Genomic DNA, 18891 nt, shown 5'->3' with positions numbered 1-18891 from the left:
AGTCAATATTAGGGGAAGTCGCATAGGTATTATCTAAATCTTTAATTTGTTTTGAAATTTTATCTAATTCTACTTTAGTCTGTTTTTTAAGTTTAGCTGAATAAGAAATAATTTGACCACATAAAAATGCTTTGAATGTATCCCATATAATTAATTTGGACATACCTCCTATATCATTAAAAAGAAAAATTTCTTTTATCTGGCTTTGAATAAAACTGATAAAATCAGAGTTTTGCAATAAAATCTGAGACATGCGCCATGGTGGACGGGCAAAAATGACATCATCAAATTCAAAGGAAAAACTCAAAGGTGCATGATCAAATATAGCAATAGTGTCATATTCACAGTTTTTAACATTAGGCAAAAGGCAGGGATCAATTATAATATAACCAATCCTCAAATATTTTTATAAACATGCGAAAAAAATGAATATTTTCTGTTATCAGGGTGCAAATGCCTCCATAATTCAATCAACCCAAAATCGGTCAAGAAGGAGTTAATAACTGATGCAGAATGATTTGGAAGTCGCTGATCAGTTGAGCTCTTGTCAATCATAGGATTTAAACAACAGTTAAAATCCCCACCCATTATCAACATATATTCATTTAGATCTGGCAATAAAGCAAATACTTCTTTAAAAAAAGAAGGATCATCTAAATTAGGACCATACAAAGTGACCAAAACAACCTTTCTATTACAAATCACTCCTTTAACAATTAAAAATCTACCATTAGAATCTGATTCAATATCCTCTTGAGTAAATATATTAGATTTAATAAAGATAGATACGCTTTTAGTTTTACTCTGAGAAGTAGCATGGAGCTCTATTCCATTCCACCATCCAAAAAACCTGTTTTGATCTCCCGCCCTGATATGTGTCTCCTGAGCAAAAATTAGGTTGGAATCGATTAATAATTTTAAAAGTCTTTTTTCGTTTAAAAGGATGATTCCAACCACATACATTCCAACTTATTACATTAATCCACTTAATTGCCATACTATAATTTTATTCTAATTTACTTTATACATGTGCAGAACACATACCAATATGGGATTATCAAAGATGGCAGTGATGAAGAATACAATCATATAAAAAACATGCATGCTCCAGAACCACCCAATGGGAAAAAGCTCCTAACTCTAAACCCACCCACCCTCCCAAAAGCCCGGAAAAAAAGCAAGCAAACTAAGATAGAATACAAAGCCATGGGCCACTCTGTCGATCTCATCTCTCCCTCCCCCCAGCCAGTACACAAAAAAATAAAATGACCTTGCAAGAAAGACAGTAACATTTCAACAAAGGAGAATGTTTACATTCCATCATATATTAAACAAAAAAAGAACCAAAATAATATAATCTCTTAGAGAGAAAAACCAGCGCCATCTTAAGTTTAGTTCTAAATCTCAAAGAAAACTCTAAATTTGGTTATAGGATGCTGTAATAAAACAGATAAAAAAGGTTAATAGTATATTTAACTGAACTAAATTTACAAAAATATTAATTAGGAATATCATAAGTAACTATACCCTCCCAGATATATATATAAAAAGAAACCCTATTATTAGGAAAAAAACTAAAAATTAGTAAATTAAGGAACAACAAAAAGAAACATCAAACCAAATATTAGATAAAAGGAACAAATCCTTTTATCCTCTTTTCTCAGTCAAATATCTAATTAGCCATTTAAACAGTCAAAATTGAACAGTAAATCTTCTTTCCAAAAATAATCCAATAGGATGTAATGATGAGCAGGTTTTCTTATCTTCTTTTATTAATCTCTCAATGAAATATCCAAATAGCCTTCATATATCTTCATATATCTTCTTTTTGAAATGTGAATAATATACAGATAATCAAACAGCTTTTCAGATAGTTTATTCGGTAGTAACGTCAGTGACAGTGACAGGTATAGCCTGAACAAAATCCAGTGCGGCTTTTGGGTCGAAGAAAGTACGTGGAAAAGAATTAGGAGGAAAGACTTTCATTCTTGTCGGGTAACTCAAAGAGGGAAATAGTTTCTTATCATATGCTTGTTCCATTACCAAAGCAAATCTTGATCTTTGTTCCATTACTTCTTTCGGATAATCTTCATAAAAACGGAGCTCAGACTCGTTGAATTTGAAAACTCTTTGTTTTCTTGCCTGTCGCATTATTTGAGCTTTAATTTTAAAGTGATGAAAACAAACCAAAATAAATCTTGGTCTGGTGGAGTCTTTAAATTTCGAAGTAGACAACCTATGTGCTCTTTCAATAGCAGGCAGCTGTGATAAAATAGTCGGAAATAGAGTTTGAAAGAGCTTACCAAAGTAAACCGTTAAGTCTCCATTTTCAGTTCCTTCTTGCAATCCAACAATTCGTATATTGTTTCAGCGAGACCTAGTTTCCGGATCTATAATCTTATTTTGATATTTTTCCAAACCGGTTGTAGTTTCAGACATTTTTTGCTTAGTTAACTCCAATTCCTCTTCATGTTTAGTAACTTGAGTTTCCACATCTTTAAGTTTTCCCAGAAAAAAGTTCATTTCATTATTATTCTTTTCCAGTTGATCTTTAATTGCCCTGTTCTGATCTTGAATTGAATTCAGTGTCCGAACGATATCTTCAGCCCATGATGGCATTTCATCAGATCTTTCCTTAGGCATCGTTCCTTTTCCATTACCTTTATCAGTAGGTTCATGCAGATTCTTTCCACTTCTCGTAGACATAGACATATTACTCCCCTTCAAGAAACAGCAATTAAAAATTTTAAATTCAAAATTTAAACTGGGGGGAGAGAGAAAACTAAGAGCAGCACAAAATTACTGCTACTCCATCGACAAACAGAGGCAGTCTCCAAACTCCTTACCCTATATTCATGTAGATTAGATTAACTTGTATGTTCAGATATGAATAATTTTTATATATATATAAAAAAAATCTAACCCCACTACCAAAGCCAAAGCTGTTCGTTAAATTGAAAAAAAGGGGAAAAAACACCTTATCAGATAGTGAAATACGCTATTAACCAGCATCTGTACTTCAACAGGAAATAAAAGGTTTTGAAAATAATTCAAAAAACGGTCCCCATAAATTTGGAAAATCTTGGTTAGTTTCAGAAATTGAACAACGAATCTTTTCCAAATTTATGCATGCCATAATGTCCCCTAACCACTGAGTGTGATTAGGCGGAGTAGCATCCTTCCATTTAAGCAAGAGTGCCCTCCTAGCCATAAGAGAAATAAAAGCCAGAATGTCCAAGTCAGATGTCTTCAAAATGATATCTTTCCCTCCAACAATACCAAATAAGGTGGTCAAAGGATGAGGCTTAAAATTTACTTTTAAAAGTGCAGAAAAAGTTCGGAATACTTCCTTCCAATATTTTTCAAGACTTGGGCATGTCCAAAACATATGAATGAATGAAGCTTCTCCATTGTTACACCTATCACAGTAGGGAGATTTATCCATATAAAAACGAGATAGCTAATCCTTGGTCATATAAGCCCTATGGACCACTTTAAATTGTAGGAGGGAATGACAGGCACATAACAATGAAGTATTAACCAGTTTAAAAATTTCATTCCAAGTTTCTTCAGAAATTGAAGTCTGTAAATCTTGTTCCCAAAGATTTTTGATTTTGTCTAAAGAACTATTTCTCATTCCCATCATAAATATTAGATATTGAACCATTATAAAAATGTTTCAAATTATGAATTTCATCTAATAAGTTCTTATCAGGACTTTCAGGAAATGTATATAATTGAGATTGCAGAAAGTCTCTAATTTGTAAGTATTAAAAAAAGTAGGATTTTGGTCAACTATATTTAGTTGACAGTTGTTCGAACAAAGAAAGACTTCCTCCAACAAACAGATCCTGGAAACAGTTAATACCCAATCTATCCCATTGTTTAAAAACTACACCAGTCATAGAGGGCTTAAAAAATAATTAAGAAAAATGGGACTAGAAAGGGAAAATCTCAATAAACCAAAGTGTTTTCTGAATTGTATCAAGATCCTCAAGGTACGTTTAAGTACCACATTTTTAGTTATTTTACTTAAAGATAAAGGAAGTGAAGATCCCAAAAGAGAGATAATAAAAAATGTATTAACAGAGTTAGCTTCTAAAGAAACCCATCCCGGTCAGTCCTCATGATTAATATAATATAATCAAAGCGTAAGATTCCATATATTAACTGCCCAATAATAAAACCTAAAATTTGGTTAAGCTAAACCTCAATTCTTTTTAACTTTCTGGAGATGAACTTTATTCAGTTGAGGATGTTTATTTTTCCATATATAAGAGGATAAAATAGAGTCAAGAGAATCAAAAAAGGATTTAGGAATAAAGATGGGTAAGGCCTGGAAGAGGTATATAAGTTTAGGTAAGATATTCATTTTAATAGAATTAATTCAGCCAATTAATGGTAACGAAAGAGGCGACCAATTTGATAATGTTCTTCTTATATAATTTAATAAAGTAAGAAAATTTTCTTTAAATAGGTATTATAATTCTTAGTAATTGTTACACCCAAATAAGTAAATTAATTTCTTACAATTTTAAAAGGAATATTAGTATTAGTTGATACCAAATTATTCAAAGGAAAAAGTTCACTCTTATGTAGGTTTAATTTATATCCAGAAAACTGGCTAAAACGAGAGAGTAGAGAAAGTGCAGAAGGCAATGAAGTCTCGACATTGGAAATAAAAAGCAATAAGTCATCTGCATAAAGTGAAACTTCGTGGGTAGCACCCTTCTGCAAAATACCGGTGATATCACTAGATTCTCGAAAGGCAATAGCTAAGGGTTCTAAGGCCAGGTCGAAGAGCAAAGGGCTCAAAGGACAACCCTGTCTGGTTCCATGTTGAAGTTTAAATGGTTTAGAATTCTGAGAATTAGTAAGAACCGAGCAGAAGGAGATAAATAAAGTAATTTAATCCATTGAGTAAAATTGGGCCCAAAATTAAATTTTTCTGAAATTTTAAATATATAGTGCCATTCAACCCGATCAAAAGCCTTCTCAGCATCTAAGGATATCACACATTCTGATATCTCCTTTGAAGGGGAATAGATAACATTTAATAACCAGCAAATATTAAAATGTGAATATCAATTTTTAATAAATCCAGTCTGATCGTCAGAAATGATAGATGATAAAATATTTTCAATCCTATGAGCCAGAACTTTAGAAAGGATTTTAGTATCAACATTAAGTAAGGAAATTGGTCCATGTGAAGAACATTCAGTTGGGTTCTTATTCTTTTTAAGGATAAGTGAAATAGAAGCTTCATAAAAAGATTGCGGCAAACTACCCAAGTTAAAAGAATCCAAAAAGACTAAATATAAATGAGGTATAAGCAGTGAAGAAAGAGCCTTATAAAATTCTCCAGAAAATCCATCAGGGCCTGGAGCCTTCCCTGAATGCAGTGAGTATACAGCCTCCACAATTTCTTCATGAGAAACAGGTTGATCCAACTGTTTTCAGTTATCCACAGAAAGTGTAGGAATATTTAATTGGTCTAAAAAATTATACATTACAGTATTATCGTTAGGAGGGTCAGAACTATAAAGTTTAGAATAAAATTCTCTAAAGATATCATTTATTTCTAAATGATCAGTTGTCCTGACACCATTAGCTTTACACATTTTGTTAATCTGTCATTTAGCAATAGAAGTTTTAATTTGGTTAGCCAATAATTTACCTGTTTTATCTCCATGAATATAAAATTGATTTTTATCCTTTAGGAGTTGAGTTTCAATAGGATATGTTAATAAAAGATCATATTCAGTTTTAATTTCAACCCATCTTTTATATAGAACAGGATCTGAAGCCAAGACATATTCTTGGTCTAATTGTTTCAGCTGATTGGCTAAATTAATTTTCTCTTTATTAGCTTTTTTCTTAACACTTGCAGTGTAAGAAATGATTTGTCCTCTAATATATGCCTGAAAGGCATCCCATATAACAAGGCTAGAAGTCTCCTCCACCGTATTCTCTTCAAAAAAGAGAATAATTTGTCTCTCCAAGAACTTTTTAAAAAATCCTTTCAGATAACAAACTTAGATTAAAATGCCAGAATCTGTTTGTTTGAGGAAAACCAGGAAGATTTAAAGATGAAAGCACAGGAGCATGATCAGAGATAGCAATCTCTTTATATTCACAAGATCGAATCATTTGGCTATCAATAAAAAAATAGTCGATTCTGGAATACGTATGATGAACATGAAAGAAAAATGAATATTCTCTATCTGCTGAATGTAGAAAGCGCCATACATCAGCAATACCACATTTCATTAGAAATGAATGAATAAACAAAGCTGATTTATTAAGTGTCACTGGTTTAGAAGATGACCGATCTAACCAGCAATCAAAGTCTCCTGCCATCACCAATGAGTACAAACTCAAATCAGGCAGAAATGAAAAAAAAAGCTCAAAGAATCCTGGGTCATCTATATTTGGGGCATATACATTAGCAAATACCATTAATTTATTCTGATTTCCCTGATACTAATACAAAATGCCCATTAGTATCAGAGACTACCTTGTGTTGAACAAAGGGAAATGTATTATCTATAAAAATCGAAACTCCCCAAGGCTTGGCCTGAAAACAAGAGTGAAAGTGTAATTCTCTCCATCGGCTAAAAAGGTGTGAATTATCAGAGTTACGTACATAAGTTTCTTGTAAAAAAAATAATTGGAACCATAAGTATTTTAATATAGGCAAAAACCTTATTTCGTTTCACAGGGTGATTTAACCCTTTCATGTTAAGACTAAGTAAGTTCGTAGTATAATCCATTTTAATACTATGTAAAAGAATAGCTAGAGGGATAATCACTGAAATGATTAATAAAACTGAACAATGACCTTTGAGATAAGGTAACCAAGCAACAGATTTGTCTAAGAATCCAAAACAGCTTCCAGGAAAAAAAAAACCAACCTCCCTCCCCCCTCCTAAAGAGAGAAAGTCGACAAAAGAAAGTCAACACCTACATCTAATGAAAACTTTGCCCCAGAGAACCTACTGGCTTAGCTCCAAATTAATTTCAAGGTTAGAAGCATCCCAACCTAGTCAAAACAACAGATAAAAAAGGAACACTTAATTCTGATATCAAGAACTCTAGAGAAATAAGTATAATATAAAATAATATGAACATACAAAATATTCGCTCATCGTATTCTCAAAATAAAGCCTTAAAAGGTTCAAAAAAAGAGTTGACTACAAGGTTTACCAAAGGTAAAATATGCAGTTATTCATGTAAAAAATAAACAGTCAATTTTCTGACTTTAAAAAGTTCTGAGCCTCTAAACCCAAACAGAACCATTCCTTCAAACCATCCCTCAGTGTAATTCTGAGCCGAACTGGATACTGTAAAGAAGGTTTAAAATTTTTGTTGAACAGCTCTGACATAGCACTTTTAAACTTAGCACGCTCCCTCATGATCTCTGATGAAAAATCCTCGACAATCCTAATCTTGCCATTGTAATTGATCATACCTTTCTGAGAGGATTCACGAAATATAAGGTCCTTTGTCTGAAATTCATGAAAACAGATTATTACTGAATGGGGTCTGTTTCCAGGCATTCTATTCCCAGGCACTCTGTGAGCTCGGTCAATCATTGGTGTCGACCTTAAAATATTAGGGAATAGATGAACCAGAAAGTTTGCAAAGAATTCTGTAGGGTGATCACCTTCAGTTAACTCTTCGAGACCAAGAATTCGTAAGTTATTTCTTCTGCTTCTGTTTTCTAGATCAGTAATCTTCTGTCTTAATTCTTCATTAGCCTTGGATTGTTTTTCATAATGCTTTGGCAGGTCATCTATTTTCTCATCCAGAATCGACAGGATTTCTTCATTCTCTTTTATTTGTTTATCGTGCTCAGTTAAGGTTTATTTTTGAATAGAATCCAGTTTTGTACCTAGTTGTTTAACTTCAGAGCCCAGTTGCTGGAACTCTTCGGAAGATTCTTTTCTGAATCGTTGAAATTCCTCGGAAGCTTCTTTTCTGTGTTTTTGCAGCAATTCAATAATAGAATCCAAAGATGTAGAAGGATCTTCTTTTTTAGTCCCTTTAGCAGTTCTTGTGGCCGAGGTAAGACAATGTCATGTTCAAAAGTAAGGTTTCAAATCAGGTTGGAAAGTAAGAAAAGTAAACTAGGAGCAGCTGCAAAAAGCTGTTATTCCATCCACAGCCAGCAGGAAAGTCCCATATATCTTGATAAAATCTATGCACTTTTTTTTGGTAAAGTGTAGGATTTATAGCAAGATAAATGAGTAAATTGAGAAGAACCCAGAACATGAAACCTACTCATATTGATTCATTTTTCTCTATAGAGAACAAATCCAGGGAAGATTTACTGAGTGGATTGCAAAGCCTTCTCCAACCAGTGATCAGTACTTTTTTTGTAGGTGAGTCCAGAGGGCTTAATGATATCTTATTAGTTTAATTGCATGACATTTTGTATGAGTATTTTTGAAGATTAGGAAATCTGCCAATGTCCAAATCTTCACTAGCAGTAAGTGCTCCCAGCTGCACGTTCTGATTGACCATGTTAAAGAGCTGGAGTTGGAATTACTTAGGATTGTCTGGGATGCTGAGAGCATCATAGACAAGAGTTTTAGTGAGGAAGTCACACCTAAGGTTTAGGTGGCAGATAGTTCAGTGACCAAAGCAGGAAGTCAGTGTGGGATTCCTCTTTGGCCATTCCTCTCAGCAACAACTGAATCTCTTTGGATACAGCTGAGGGAATGGCTTATCAGGACACAGTATCAGCAGCCAGGTCAGTGGCACCATGACTGGCTGTGACACTCAGCAGGGAAGGGCAATAGTGATAGAAGGCTTGATAGAGGAAAGACTGGGGATTCTGCGTCCACAAAAGAAATGCCACAATGTTGTGTTGCCTCCCAGATGCCGAGGTTAAGGATGTCCCAGAGTGGTTGAAGAACACTCTGAAGAGGGAGTCTGAGCAGCCAGAGATCATGGAACATATTTGTAAAAAGGGGAAAAAACCCCTGCACAATAAGAATAGGGAGTTAGGAAAGAAACTGAAAAGCAAGACCTCAAAAGTTGTAATCTCTTTATTACTCACAGTGCCATGTTCTAGCCAGGGTTAGAAAGATAGAGCAGATAAATCCATAGCTGAGGAGCTGGTGCAGGGGCAGGAATTCGGGCTCATTGATCATTAGAATTTCTTCTGTGCACGGGCAACCCGTATTAGAGCGATGGTTCACCTTAACAAGAGGGGAACCAACATCCTGGTGGGAAGTTTTGCTGATGCTACTCAGGGGGTTTAAACTAGTTTGGTAGGGAACCAGAGCATCAAGTCAGAAAGTGGAGAGATTGAGAGAAAAGTAAATGACATGGCCAGTAAATCTGTAAAGAAGGACAGGCAAGAAAAAAAAATAATATAAAAGAAGTGATGAATGGGTTGAAGTGTGTCCATTTTAATGCTGGGAGTATTAAGGATAAAGATGATAAACTTAGAAAATAGATCAGTATATGGAATTCTGATGTTGTAACCATTACAGAGACTTGTGGGAGAGACAGAGTATTGGATGCTTTATATTTTAGGATTAAAATGTTTTAAAAAAAAGCTAGAGAGGAAGGTAAATGTGGGGGTGGAGGCAAGAACTGTTCTGCTAATCATAGACAATATCACAGCTGCTCTCACAAAGGACATAAGGCTCATCCACTAAGTTATATGGCTAGAACTTGAAATTAAGAAAGGTACAATCACTCTGATGGGTTTATATTTCAGACTTTCCGGTGGCCACTGGGACACTGAGGAAGAGATATGCAAGTAGATTATAGACAAGTAAAAGTTGTCATGAGTAACTTTTAACTTCTCCAATTTAGACTGGACAGGAATTATTAGATGCATCCATGAGGGTTTCTTAAATCAATATGCAAATAGTCTAACAAGTTATTAGTAAATCATGTTGGTAAATGTGAGGTCATTCACTTTGGAAGGAAAATTGGATGTAAAGATTATTATTTAAATGGTAAAAAATTGCAGCATGCTGCTGTGTAGAGAGACTTGGGAGTGCTTGTGAATGAATCACAAAAGGTTGGTTTGCAGGTACAGCAAGCTATCAAGAAGGCAGATAGAATGTTGGCCTTCATAGCTAGAGGGATTGAATTTAAGAGTAGGGAGGTTATGCTGCAACTGTACAGGGTACTGGTGAGGCCGCACCTGGAGTAATGCATGCAGTTCTGGTCTCCTTACTTGAGGAAGGATATACTGGCTTTGGAGGTGGTGAAGAGGAGGTTCATCAGGTTGATGAGAGGGTTAGACTATGAGGAGAGATTAAGTCACCTGGGACTGTACTCACTGGGATTCAGAAGAATGAGAAGATATCTTATAGAAACATATCTAACAAGTTAGATATGGCCCTTGTGGCTAAAAGGATCAGGGAGTATGGAGAGAAAACAGGTACAGGGTTCTGAGTTGGATGATAAGCCATGATCATACTGAATGGCAGTGCAGGCTCGAAGGGCTGAATGGCCTACTCCTGCACCTATTTTCTATGTTTCTATATCAAATTATGAAAGGAATACATAAGATAGAGGCAGGAAAGTTGTTTCCAGTGGTAGGTGAGACTAGAACTAGGGGACATAGCCTCAAGATTTGGGGGAGTAGATTCAGGGCAGAGATGAGGAGGAACTGCTTTTCCCAGAGAGTGGTGAATCTGTGGAATTCTCTGCCCATTGAAGCAGTGAAGGCTACCTCAGTTAATATATTTAAGACAAGGTTGGATAGATATCAGCATAGTAAGGGAACCCACCCTTCCCCCATAACACAAGTGATATGGGGGGAAAGCAGGGTAGGTGGAGATGAATCCATGGCCGGAGCAGTCATGATCTTATTGAATGGTGGAGCAGGCTCAATGGGCCAGATGGTCTACTCCTGCTCCTATTTCTTATGTTAACTTCTTAAATGAGCCTGGCCAGGTGACTAACCTTTCCGTGAGGGAGCATTTAAATAGCAGTGATCACAACTCTTTTGAGGTTTGAACATAACTGTCATTCATTCTTTGAGGCACTCCTCTGTTTTCGTGGATGTTTGTGAAGAATAAGAATTTCAGGATGTATAATGTATACATTTCCCTGACATTAAATTAAACCTATTGAAGTTTTCAGACAGCTATGAATAAGGACAAATATAGACCCTTGTAGGAGACTATTCAATTCAGGAGAGTGCAAATTACAAGAATATATAGGGAGAGTTAATTGGGACCAGATGTTTTTGGTCAAGTCCACATCTGACATGTGGAAGGTGTTTAAAGACCATCTACATAAAAATAGCTGATGGTGTTTAACCCAGTTAAGTGTGAGATGTTGTGCCTTTGAAGATCAAATGTAAAGAGACAAACACAGCTAATGCCAATATGCTTAATAGCATTGAAGTACAGAGAGATCTTGGAGTCCATGTCCATTGCTTCCTGAAAGTGGCTGCACAAATTGATAAGGTAGTAAAGAAGGGGTTATGGCATGCTTCACACACAAAATGCTGGGGAAACTCAGCAGGTCAGGCAGCATCTTTGCAAATAAATAAACAGTCGATATTTCAGGCCAAGAAGCTTCACCAGGACATGCTTGCCTTTATTAATTGTAGCATTGAGTTCATGAGTCAGGGAGTTACATTGCAGTTTCATTGTTTTGGCTACATTTGAAGTATTGCATTCATCTGGTCTCCCCATTAGAGGAAGGATGTGGAGATTTTGGAGAGATTGCAGATAGTATTTGCCAAGATTCTGTCTGGATTCAAGAGCATGTACTATAAGGACAGCTTGGACAAACTTGAGTTGTTTTCTCTTAATGGCAGAGGCTGAGGTAGGAACTTCCTAAGATTATGAGAGGTGATATCTTTTTCCTAGGAACAAAGAGCATGTACTTAAGATGTGAGAGGGTAAGTTCAAAAGAAGATGTGTGGGATAAATTTTTTACACAAGGAGTGGTGGATGCTCGGAAAACATTGCTGGGGTTAGTAGTGGATGCAAACTTAATAGAAGCTTTTACAAGAGGTTCTTTAATAGGCTCATGAATATCTAGACAATGGAGGGATATAGACATTATATAGCTAGAAGGGATTGGTTTATAGGCATTTCAAAGTTCAAAGTAAATTTTATTATCAAAGTACATATATGTTACCATATGCAACCCCAAGATTCATTTTCTTGTGGGCATACTCAAGAAATCGATAAAATAATAATTGTAACAGGATCAATGACATATAAGCCAGAGTACAGAGAAGACAATAAACTGTGCAGATGAAAATATAAATAAATAGCAATCAACAATGACAGCATGAGACAAAGAGTCCTTAAAGTGAGATCATTGGTTGTAGGAACATTTCATTGATGGGGCAAGTGAGTGTAGTTATCCTCTTTTATTCAAGAGCTTGATGGTTGAGGGGTAGAAATTTTGATTCAACCTGGTGGTGGGAATCCTGAGGCTCTTGTACCTTCTACCTGATGGCTGCAACAAGAAGAGAGCATGATGCGGGTTGTGGGGATCTCTGATGATGGATGCTGCTTTCCTGTGACAACGTTTCATGTAGATGTGCTGAGCGACTGGGAGGGCTTTGCCCATGATGTACTAGGCTGAATCCACAACCTTTTATAGGATTTTCTATTCAATGGCAATGGTGTTCCTATACCAGGCAGTGATGCAGCCAGCTGGTATACTCTCCACTGCACATCTATAGAAGTCTGTCTAAGTTTTAGATACATAGAACATAGAATAGTACAGCACATTACAGGCCCTTCAGCCCACAATGTTGTGCCGACCCTCAAACCCTGCCTCCCATATAACCCCCCACCTTAAATTCCTCCATATACCTGTCTAGTAGTCTCTTAAACTTCACTAGTGTATCTGCCTCCACCACTGACTCAGGCAGTGCATTCCACGCACCAACCACTCTCTGAGTGAAAAACCTTCCTCTAATATCCCCCTTGAACTTCCCTCCCCTTACCTTAAAGCCATGTCCTCTTGTACTGAGCAGTGATGCCCTGGGGAAGAGGCGCTGGCTGTCCACTCTGTCTATTCCTCTTAATATCTTGTACACCTCTATCATGTCTCCTTTCATCCTCCTTCTCTCCAAAGAATAAAGCCCTAGCCCTAGATGTTATGACAGATCTCCGCAGACGTCTAAGGAAGTAGAGGTTCTATTTTTCTTTCTTCGTGTAGTGACTATGCCCCATTTGACTCCCGTTCGTCTAGGGTAAACTGATGCCGACTCCGCCAACTCTGTAATCGCATTGGTGAGGACACGGTGTGATGCACTCTGGTACACACCACAACATAAAATATCAGACAGTACACAATATGCAAGTAAATGATTACACTTTATAATTTTACTGGAACTAGGAGGTTAATAGAGAACCAAATACAAGTACAAAAATGAAAAAAAGTAAGGCGCCACACTTATCAGAGTTTTATCAGATTGTGCACAAAGCTGTTGGAGCTCAAGAAGCGGGGTATTATCTCCACCATTTGATCCCCTTCGAACTCCTCAACCCTTGGCTTGGGACCAATCACGGTGGTCGACCAGAGTACTTCCCGCACATCCTTCCTCTTCGCTTCTCCACTCCGAAGATCCCAAAACCCGCACAAACTAACAGCTTTAGACGGACAAGAAAGAATAACATCTCTCCCATTGGATAAAAGTCCCATTATCACTAACCATAACCCAGACATGCTGCTACAGAAAACCCATTACCTCAGCAGTTAACATTACAAAGAAGCCGTCTTATTACTAACACTACGGAGAAGCCATTTCATTAGCACTTAACAGTTAAGACAAGTCAAGTCAACTTTTATTGTTATTTTGACCATAACTGCTGGTACAGTGCATAGTAAAAATGAGACAATGTTTTTCAGGACCATGGTTTACATGACACAGTACAAAAACTAGACTGAACTACGTAATAAAAAAAACACAGAGAAAGCTATACTAGACTACAGATCTACACTGGACTGTATAAAGTGCACAAAACCAGTACCGGCATTACAATAAATAATAAACAGGACAATAGGGCAAGGTGTCAGTCCAGGCTTCGGGTATTGAGGAGTCTGATAGCTTGAGGGAAAAAACTGTTATATAGTCTGGTCGTAAGAACCCGAATGCTTCAGAGCCTTTTCCCAGATGGCAGGAGGGAGAAGAGATTGTATGACGGGTGCATGGGGTCCTTCATAATGCTGTTTCCTTTGTGGATGCAGTGTGTAGTATAAACGTCCGTGATGGCTGGAAGAGAGACCCTGATGATCTTCTCAGCTGACCTCACTATCCGCTGCAGGGTCTTGCGATCCGAGATGGTACAATTTCTGAACCAGGCAGTGATGCAGCTGCTCAGGATGCTCTCAATACAACCCCTGTAGAATGTGATGAGGATGGTGGGGTGGGAAATGGACTTTCCTCAGCCTTTGCAAAAAGTAGAGACGCTGCTGGGCTTTCTTTGCTATGGAGCTGGTGTTGAGGGACCAGGTGAGATTCTCCGTCAGATGAACACCAAGAAATTTGGTGCTCTTTACAATCTCTACCGAGGAGCCGTCGATGTTCAGCAGGGAGTGGTCGCTCCATGCCCTCCTGAAGTCAACAACCATCTCTTTTGTTTTGTTTACATTAAGAGACAGGTTGTTGGCTCTGCACCAGTCCATTAGCTGCTGCACCTCCTCTCTGTAAGCTGAATCGTCATTCTTGCTGATGAGACCCACCCCGGTGGTGTCCTCGGCAAACTTGATGATATGGTTCGAGCTGTGTGTTGCAGCACAGTCGTGGGTCAGCAGAATGAACAGCAGTGGACTGAGCATGCAACCCTGGGGAGCCCCCGTGCTCAGTGTGATGGGTTACATTACAGGTAATAGTACTAAGAACCCTACATTCTCCCCCCACCGAATTTAGTCATGCCCTCATGACATTCAGATAATTTGCCAACCCTTCCTGTAGGACACAAAGACCAATCCAAGTGCAAAAAGCAGTGACATAGCTTTCCAAAACAGTGGAGATCACATCCTGTTCCCTGGGTGCTACATAGGCCAACCTATCTGGGGGGTTCCTACTTCTCTGAGACCTGCATACCCCCTCTTCTACCTCTTCCACCTCGGACACCATGGGGTGGCCCTTTGGAGCTATGGGGCGAACCCTCCCATGAGCGGTCACGCAAACCCCTCTGCACCCCGGAATCCTCTGACTCTTGTTCAGGCCCCACACTGCAGTACCACCAATGGCCCATCACTAGCCCCCCTTACCCCATCTAACCCAGTGGGGGAAGGGCCAGGAGTCTCTTCCTCCCGCATGGGAGCATCAACGAATGGCAGCATGTACCAAATGTCTGAATCATCATCCTCCGAATCAGTATCCCTTACAGGGGCTGGGGCCGGGCCCATTGATGCACCATCAATAACTCTCTCTGAGACGTAAAGGTGAGATATCAGCTTTTATTGACTGGAAGAAGAAACAAGCAGTGGTTGACCACCATACTACATCCTGGAGACAGAGAGGCCGGGCTCAGACCTCAATTGCCTTTATACCGGGGTCTGTGGGAGGAGCCACAGGAACAGTCAGCAGGGGGCGTGTCCAGACAGGTATATGTAGTTCACCACACCCATCTCTTCCGGGGTGGGCTCTTCTGTCATCTCGTGGGTATGCAGAGTCCTTGTACTAGGTGCAGCCGCCACGTCGGGCTCCCGCTCTACCTGTATGTCTTGCCCCAGGGACAACAGGTGATTCTGTTGGAGAATCTTGACAGGCCCCTTTCCATCTTCGGGCCGCACCCGGAAAACCAGTAAGTTTGGCATCTGACTCTCTACCACAAAGGGCGTGGCCACCCAGCAATCGGCCAACTTGTACTTTCCACGTAATCCCAAATTCCTTGTGAGAACTTGGTCTCCCTGCAGGAGTTGGGAGAATTTCACTTTCTGGTTATACCTGCTCTTATTTCCCCGATTCTGCTTGGCAGCCACCTCCCCAGCCAACTCATAAGCCCTTTTCAGCTCTTTCTTCATATCAGATATATACTTCAAGTAAGGCTTCGGCGATATTTCAACCCAGTCAGTCCTGAAACAGAGGTCAATGGGCAACCTTGCTTTGCATTCAAACATCAGATAATAGGGTGAGTATCCAGTAGCTTCATTGTGCGTACAGTTATAACAGTGAACCAGATGCCCAATATGTTGACTCCATCTGCTCTTTTTGCTGATCTCCAGAGTTCCAAGCATGTCTAGCAATGTCCGATTAAATCTCTCCGGCTGAGGATTGCCCTGAGGATGATAGGTTTTCTCAACCCCTAGCATGCCCAGTAACTCATAGATGAGCTTACTCTCAAAGTCCCATCCCTGGTCACTATGTATCCACTGGGGAAGGCCATAATGCACAAAATACTTCTCCCATAGCACTTTTGCCACCGTAGTTTCCCTTTGATCCTTGGTAGGGAAAGCTTGAGCATACCTAGTCTAGTGGTCTGTGATGACGAAGACATTCGCCGTGTTGCTGGCATCGGGTTCTTTGGCCAGAAAATCCATACATACCAGGTCCAAAGGCCCCGTACTCTGCAGGTGTGACAAAGGAGCAGCCTGCACAGGCAGCATCTTCTGGCGTATGCAATGAATACAGGACTTGCAGTACTCTTGACCTCTGACCTCATGCAGGGCCAGTAAAACCGGTCCTTGATCAATCCATAGGTCTTTTCTACCCTCAAATGTCCAGAGTCATCATGAAGTGACTTCAACACAACCTTCCAATACTTCTCAGGCAGGAAGAGCTGCCAACGCCAAGGTTGGTCCGGGGGTGACATTATCCGGTATAACATTTGGTTCTTCAACCTCAACTGAGGCCATTATCTCAGTAATAGAGACACTGAAGTGTGTTGTGTCTTCTCCACCTGGGCCACATTCTCCTTCTCAACTGCATACCAAATACTGCCAATGCCCGGGACATCTTGCTGAGCAGCTGCCACTTCCCCAGGACTCAACTCTGGCAGCTGCGTGGTCTTCAGAGCAGTCAGGTCACCGTAAACTGGGGGTAGAGCGTCATCGGACACCCCCAGTGGGTCCACTGTGCGATCTGGCCTCTCCTTTTCCTCGGCCTGCACAGTGATAGCAAACTGACACATGGCCTTCACCCCGGATGCAGGAATGCTCTCCCACTCCTCGTACCTCTCCAGGTCCTCATACCTCCGTCGGGACAGAGCGTCTGCATCGACACTCTGGCTCCCCGGCCGGTACTTCAGGCTGAAATCATATACAGACAAGGCTGCCAAACACCAATGACTGCTGGCGTCCAGTTTCACTGTGGTCAGGATGTAGGTGAGCCGGTTGTTGTCAGTCCTCACCTCAAACTTGGCCCTGTAGAGATAGTCACTTGGCTTATCTACCACCGCCCATTTCAACGCCAGGAACTCCAACTTGTGAGTGGGATAGTTTTTCTCAGAGGGCGACAAACTCCAGCTGACAAATGCTACAGGCCTCAACCCGGTGCCCTGTCAGCCACTAACCCCTCATGGCTGGCATCTGTGTGCAGCACATAGGGTAATCAGGGGTCCACAAAAGCCAGCACCAGACCCTGAGTCAACATCTCTTTCAACGACTGAAAAGCCTCTTCACATTTGTCATCCCATCTCTGTTCAAATACTCTCCAACCTCCTGTCCTCTCCTCCCTTTCCATTTCTGTCCCAGAGGTGGGTAGCCACGCAGAAGCTGGTTCAAGGGATAACTCACCTTGGCATAGCCCTTCACGAATCTCCAGTAATATCCACAGAACCCCAGGAATGAGTGCAGAGTGCTCACAGTCTGGGGCCTTGGCGACGTGGTCACCGCTTCTATCTTAGTCGAGTCTGTAGCTACTCATTCCACAAGATAGTTAACAAACATCTGGCAGAACTGGCACTTGTCCAGGGAAAGTTTTAACCATTCATCCTTCAGTCGGTTGAGCACCTTCATTAGCCTCGCTTCATGTTCTTCCAAGGTGGATTCAAATACTATCATATCATCCAAATAGACCAGCACTTCAAGCAAGTTCATATCCCCCACAGTCTTCTCCATGACATTCCAAATAGTGGCAGGTGCTCCCGATATGCCCTGAGGCATCCTTTTGAACTGGAAAAATCCCAGAGGGCATATGAATGTCGTTTTCTCTTTATCGGCCTCACTCATCGGGATCTGGTAATACCCACTCCTCAAATCCAGCATGCTAAACCACTTTGCCCCACTCAGACAGGCCAGCGCATCTTCGAACCTTGGGACCATATACTGGTCAGGGACAGTGCGCCTGTTCAGGGTCCTATAGCCCACACACATACGAATCTTCCCGTTTCTCTTCCGTGCCACTACTATTGGAGATAAATATGGACTTTGGGACTCCATGATGATCCCAGCTTCCTTCAACTTACACAAATGCTACCGCACATCTTCCAAGTCTGCAGGGGCCAGTTGCCGCAACCTCTCTCGAAACGGGGTGTCCTCAGTCACCCGGATGGTGTGGCGAGTGCTCCAGGAACACCCCACATCAAACTCGTCTAGGGAAAAAACATCTTTCAGCGTCAACATCTTCTCCACCAGCCTTTGCTTCCAACTCTCCGGCACAGGTGAGGCCCCAAAGTTAAAAGCCTCCGTGGTCAATTTATCCCTGTTTTTCAACAGCTGTCCCCCAGCAGGCCTCACGGGGGCACTATGCATCACCATCACCATGAACAAATGCGCCAGGGGCATCCCTTGCTTAAAAGTGACCTCCCTTTTCGTGGTGTTCCTAACGATCACAACCATCCTGTATGCCTGTACCACTGAAGGCTTCTGTAACTCGGGTCTCACCCGCATCCCAGTGGGGAATCTCGATTCCCCCTCGAGATCTCCCAGGGTGTCCACTAAAAGGGCTTCACCCTCAGGCACTCTGTCCCCATCAGTCTTGCTACTTAACCAGAT

General features: G+C 40.1%; 1 protein-coding gene across 6 annotated transcripts in view; it reads left to right on the top strand.

The window, feature by feature from the left end:
- Positions 1–18891, top strand: part of LOC140731559 (uncharacterized) — a 281877-nt gene that overhangs the window by 103233 nt on the left and 159753 nt on the right. For 5 of the 6 annotated variants that reach the window (XM_073053074.1, XM_073053073.1, XM_073053072.1 and 2 more), the window contains one exon: positions 8310–8384. The exons of the other annotated variant lie outside the window; for it this stretch is intronic. In XM_073053074.1, the coding sequence (XP_072909175.1) occupies positions 8310–8384 (75 nt within the window). The remainder of the gene's footprint in view (positions 1–8309; positions 8385–18891) is intronic. 6 annotated transcript variants of the gene reach the window in all.

This window comes from Hemitrygon akajei, chromosome 8 (genome assembly GCF_048418815.1).
Source record: "Hemitrygon akajei chromosome 8, sHemAka1.3, whole genome shotgun sequence".
Taxonomy (NCBI): domain Eukaryota; kingdom Metazoa; phylum Chordata; class Chondrichthyes; order Myliobatiformes; family Dasyatidae; genus Hemitrygon; species Hemitrygon akajei.
This window is presented reverse-complemented; position numbering and strand designations above follow the sequence as displayed.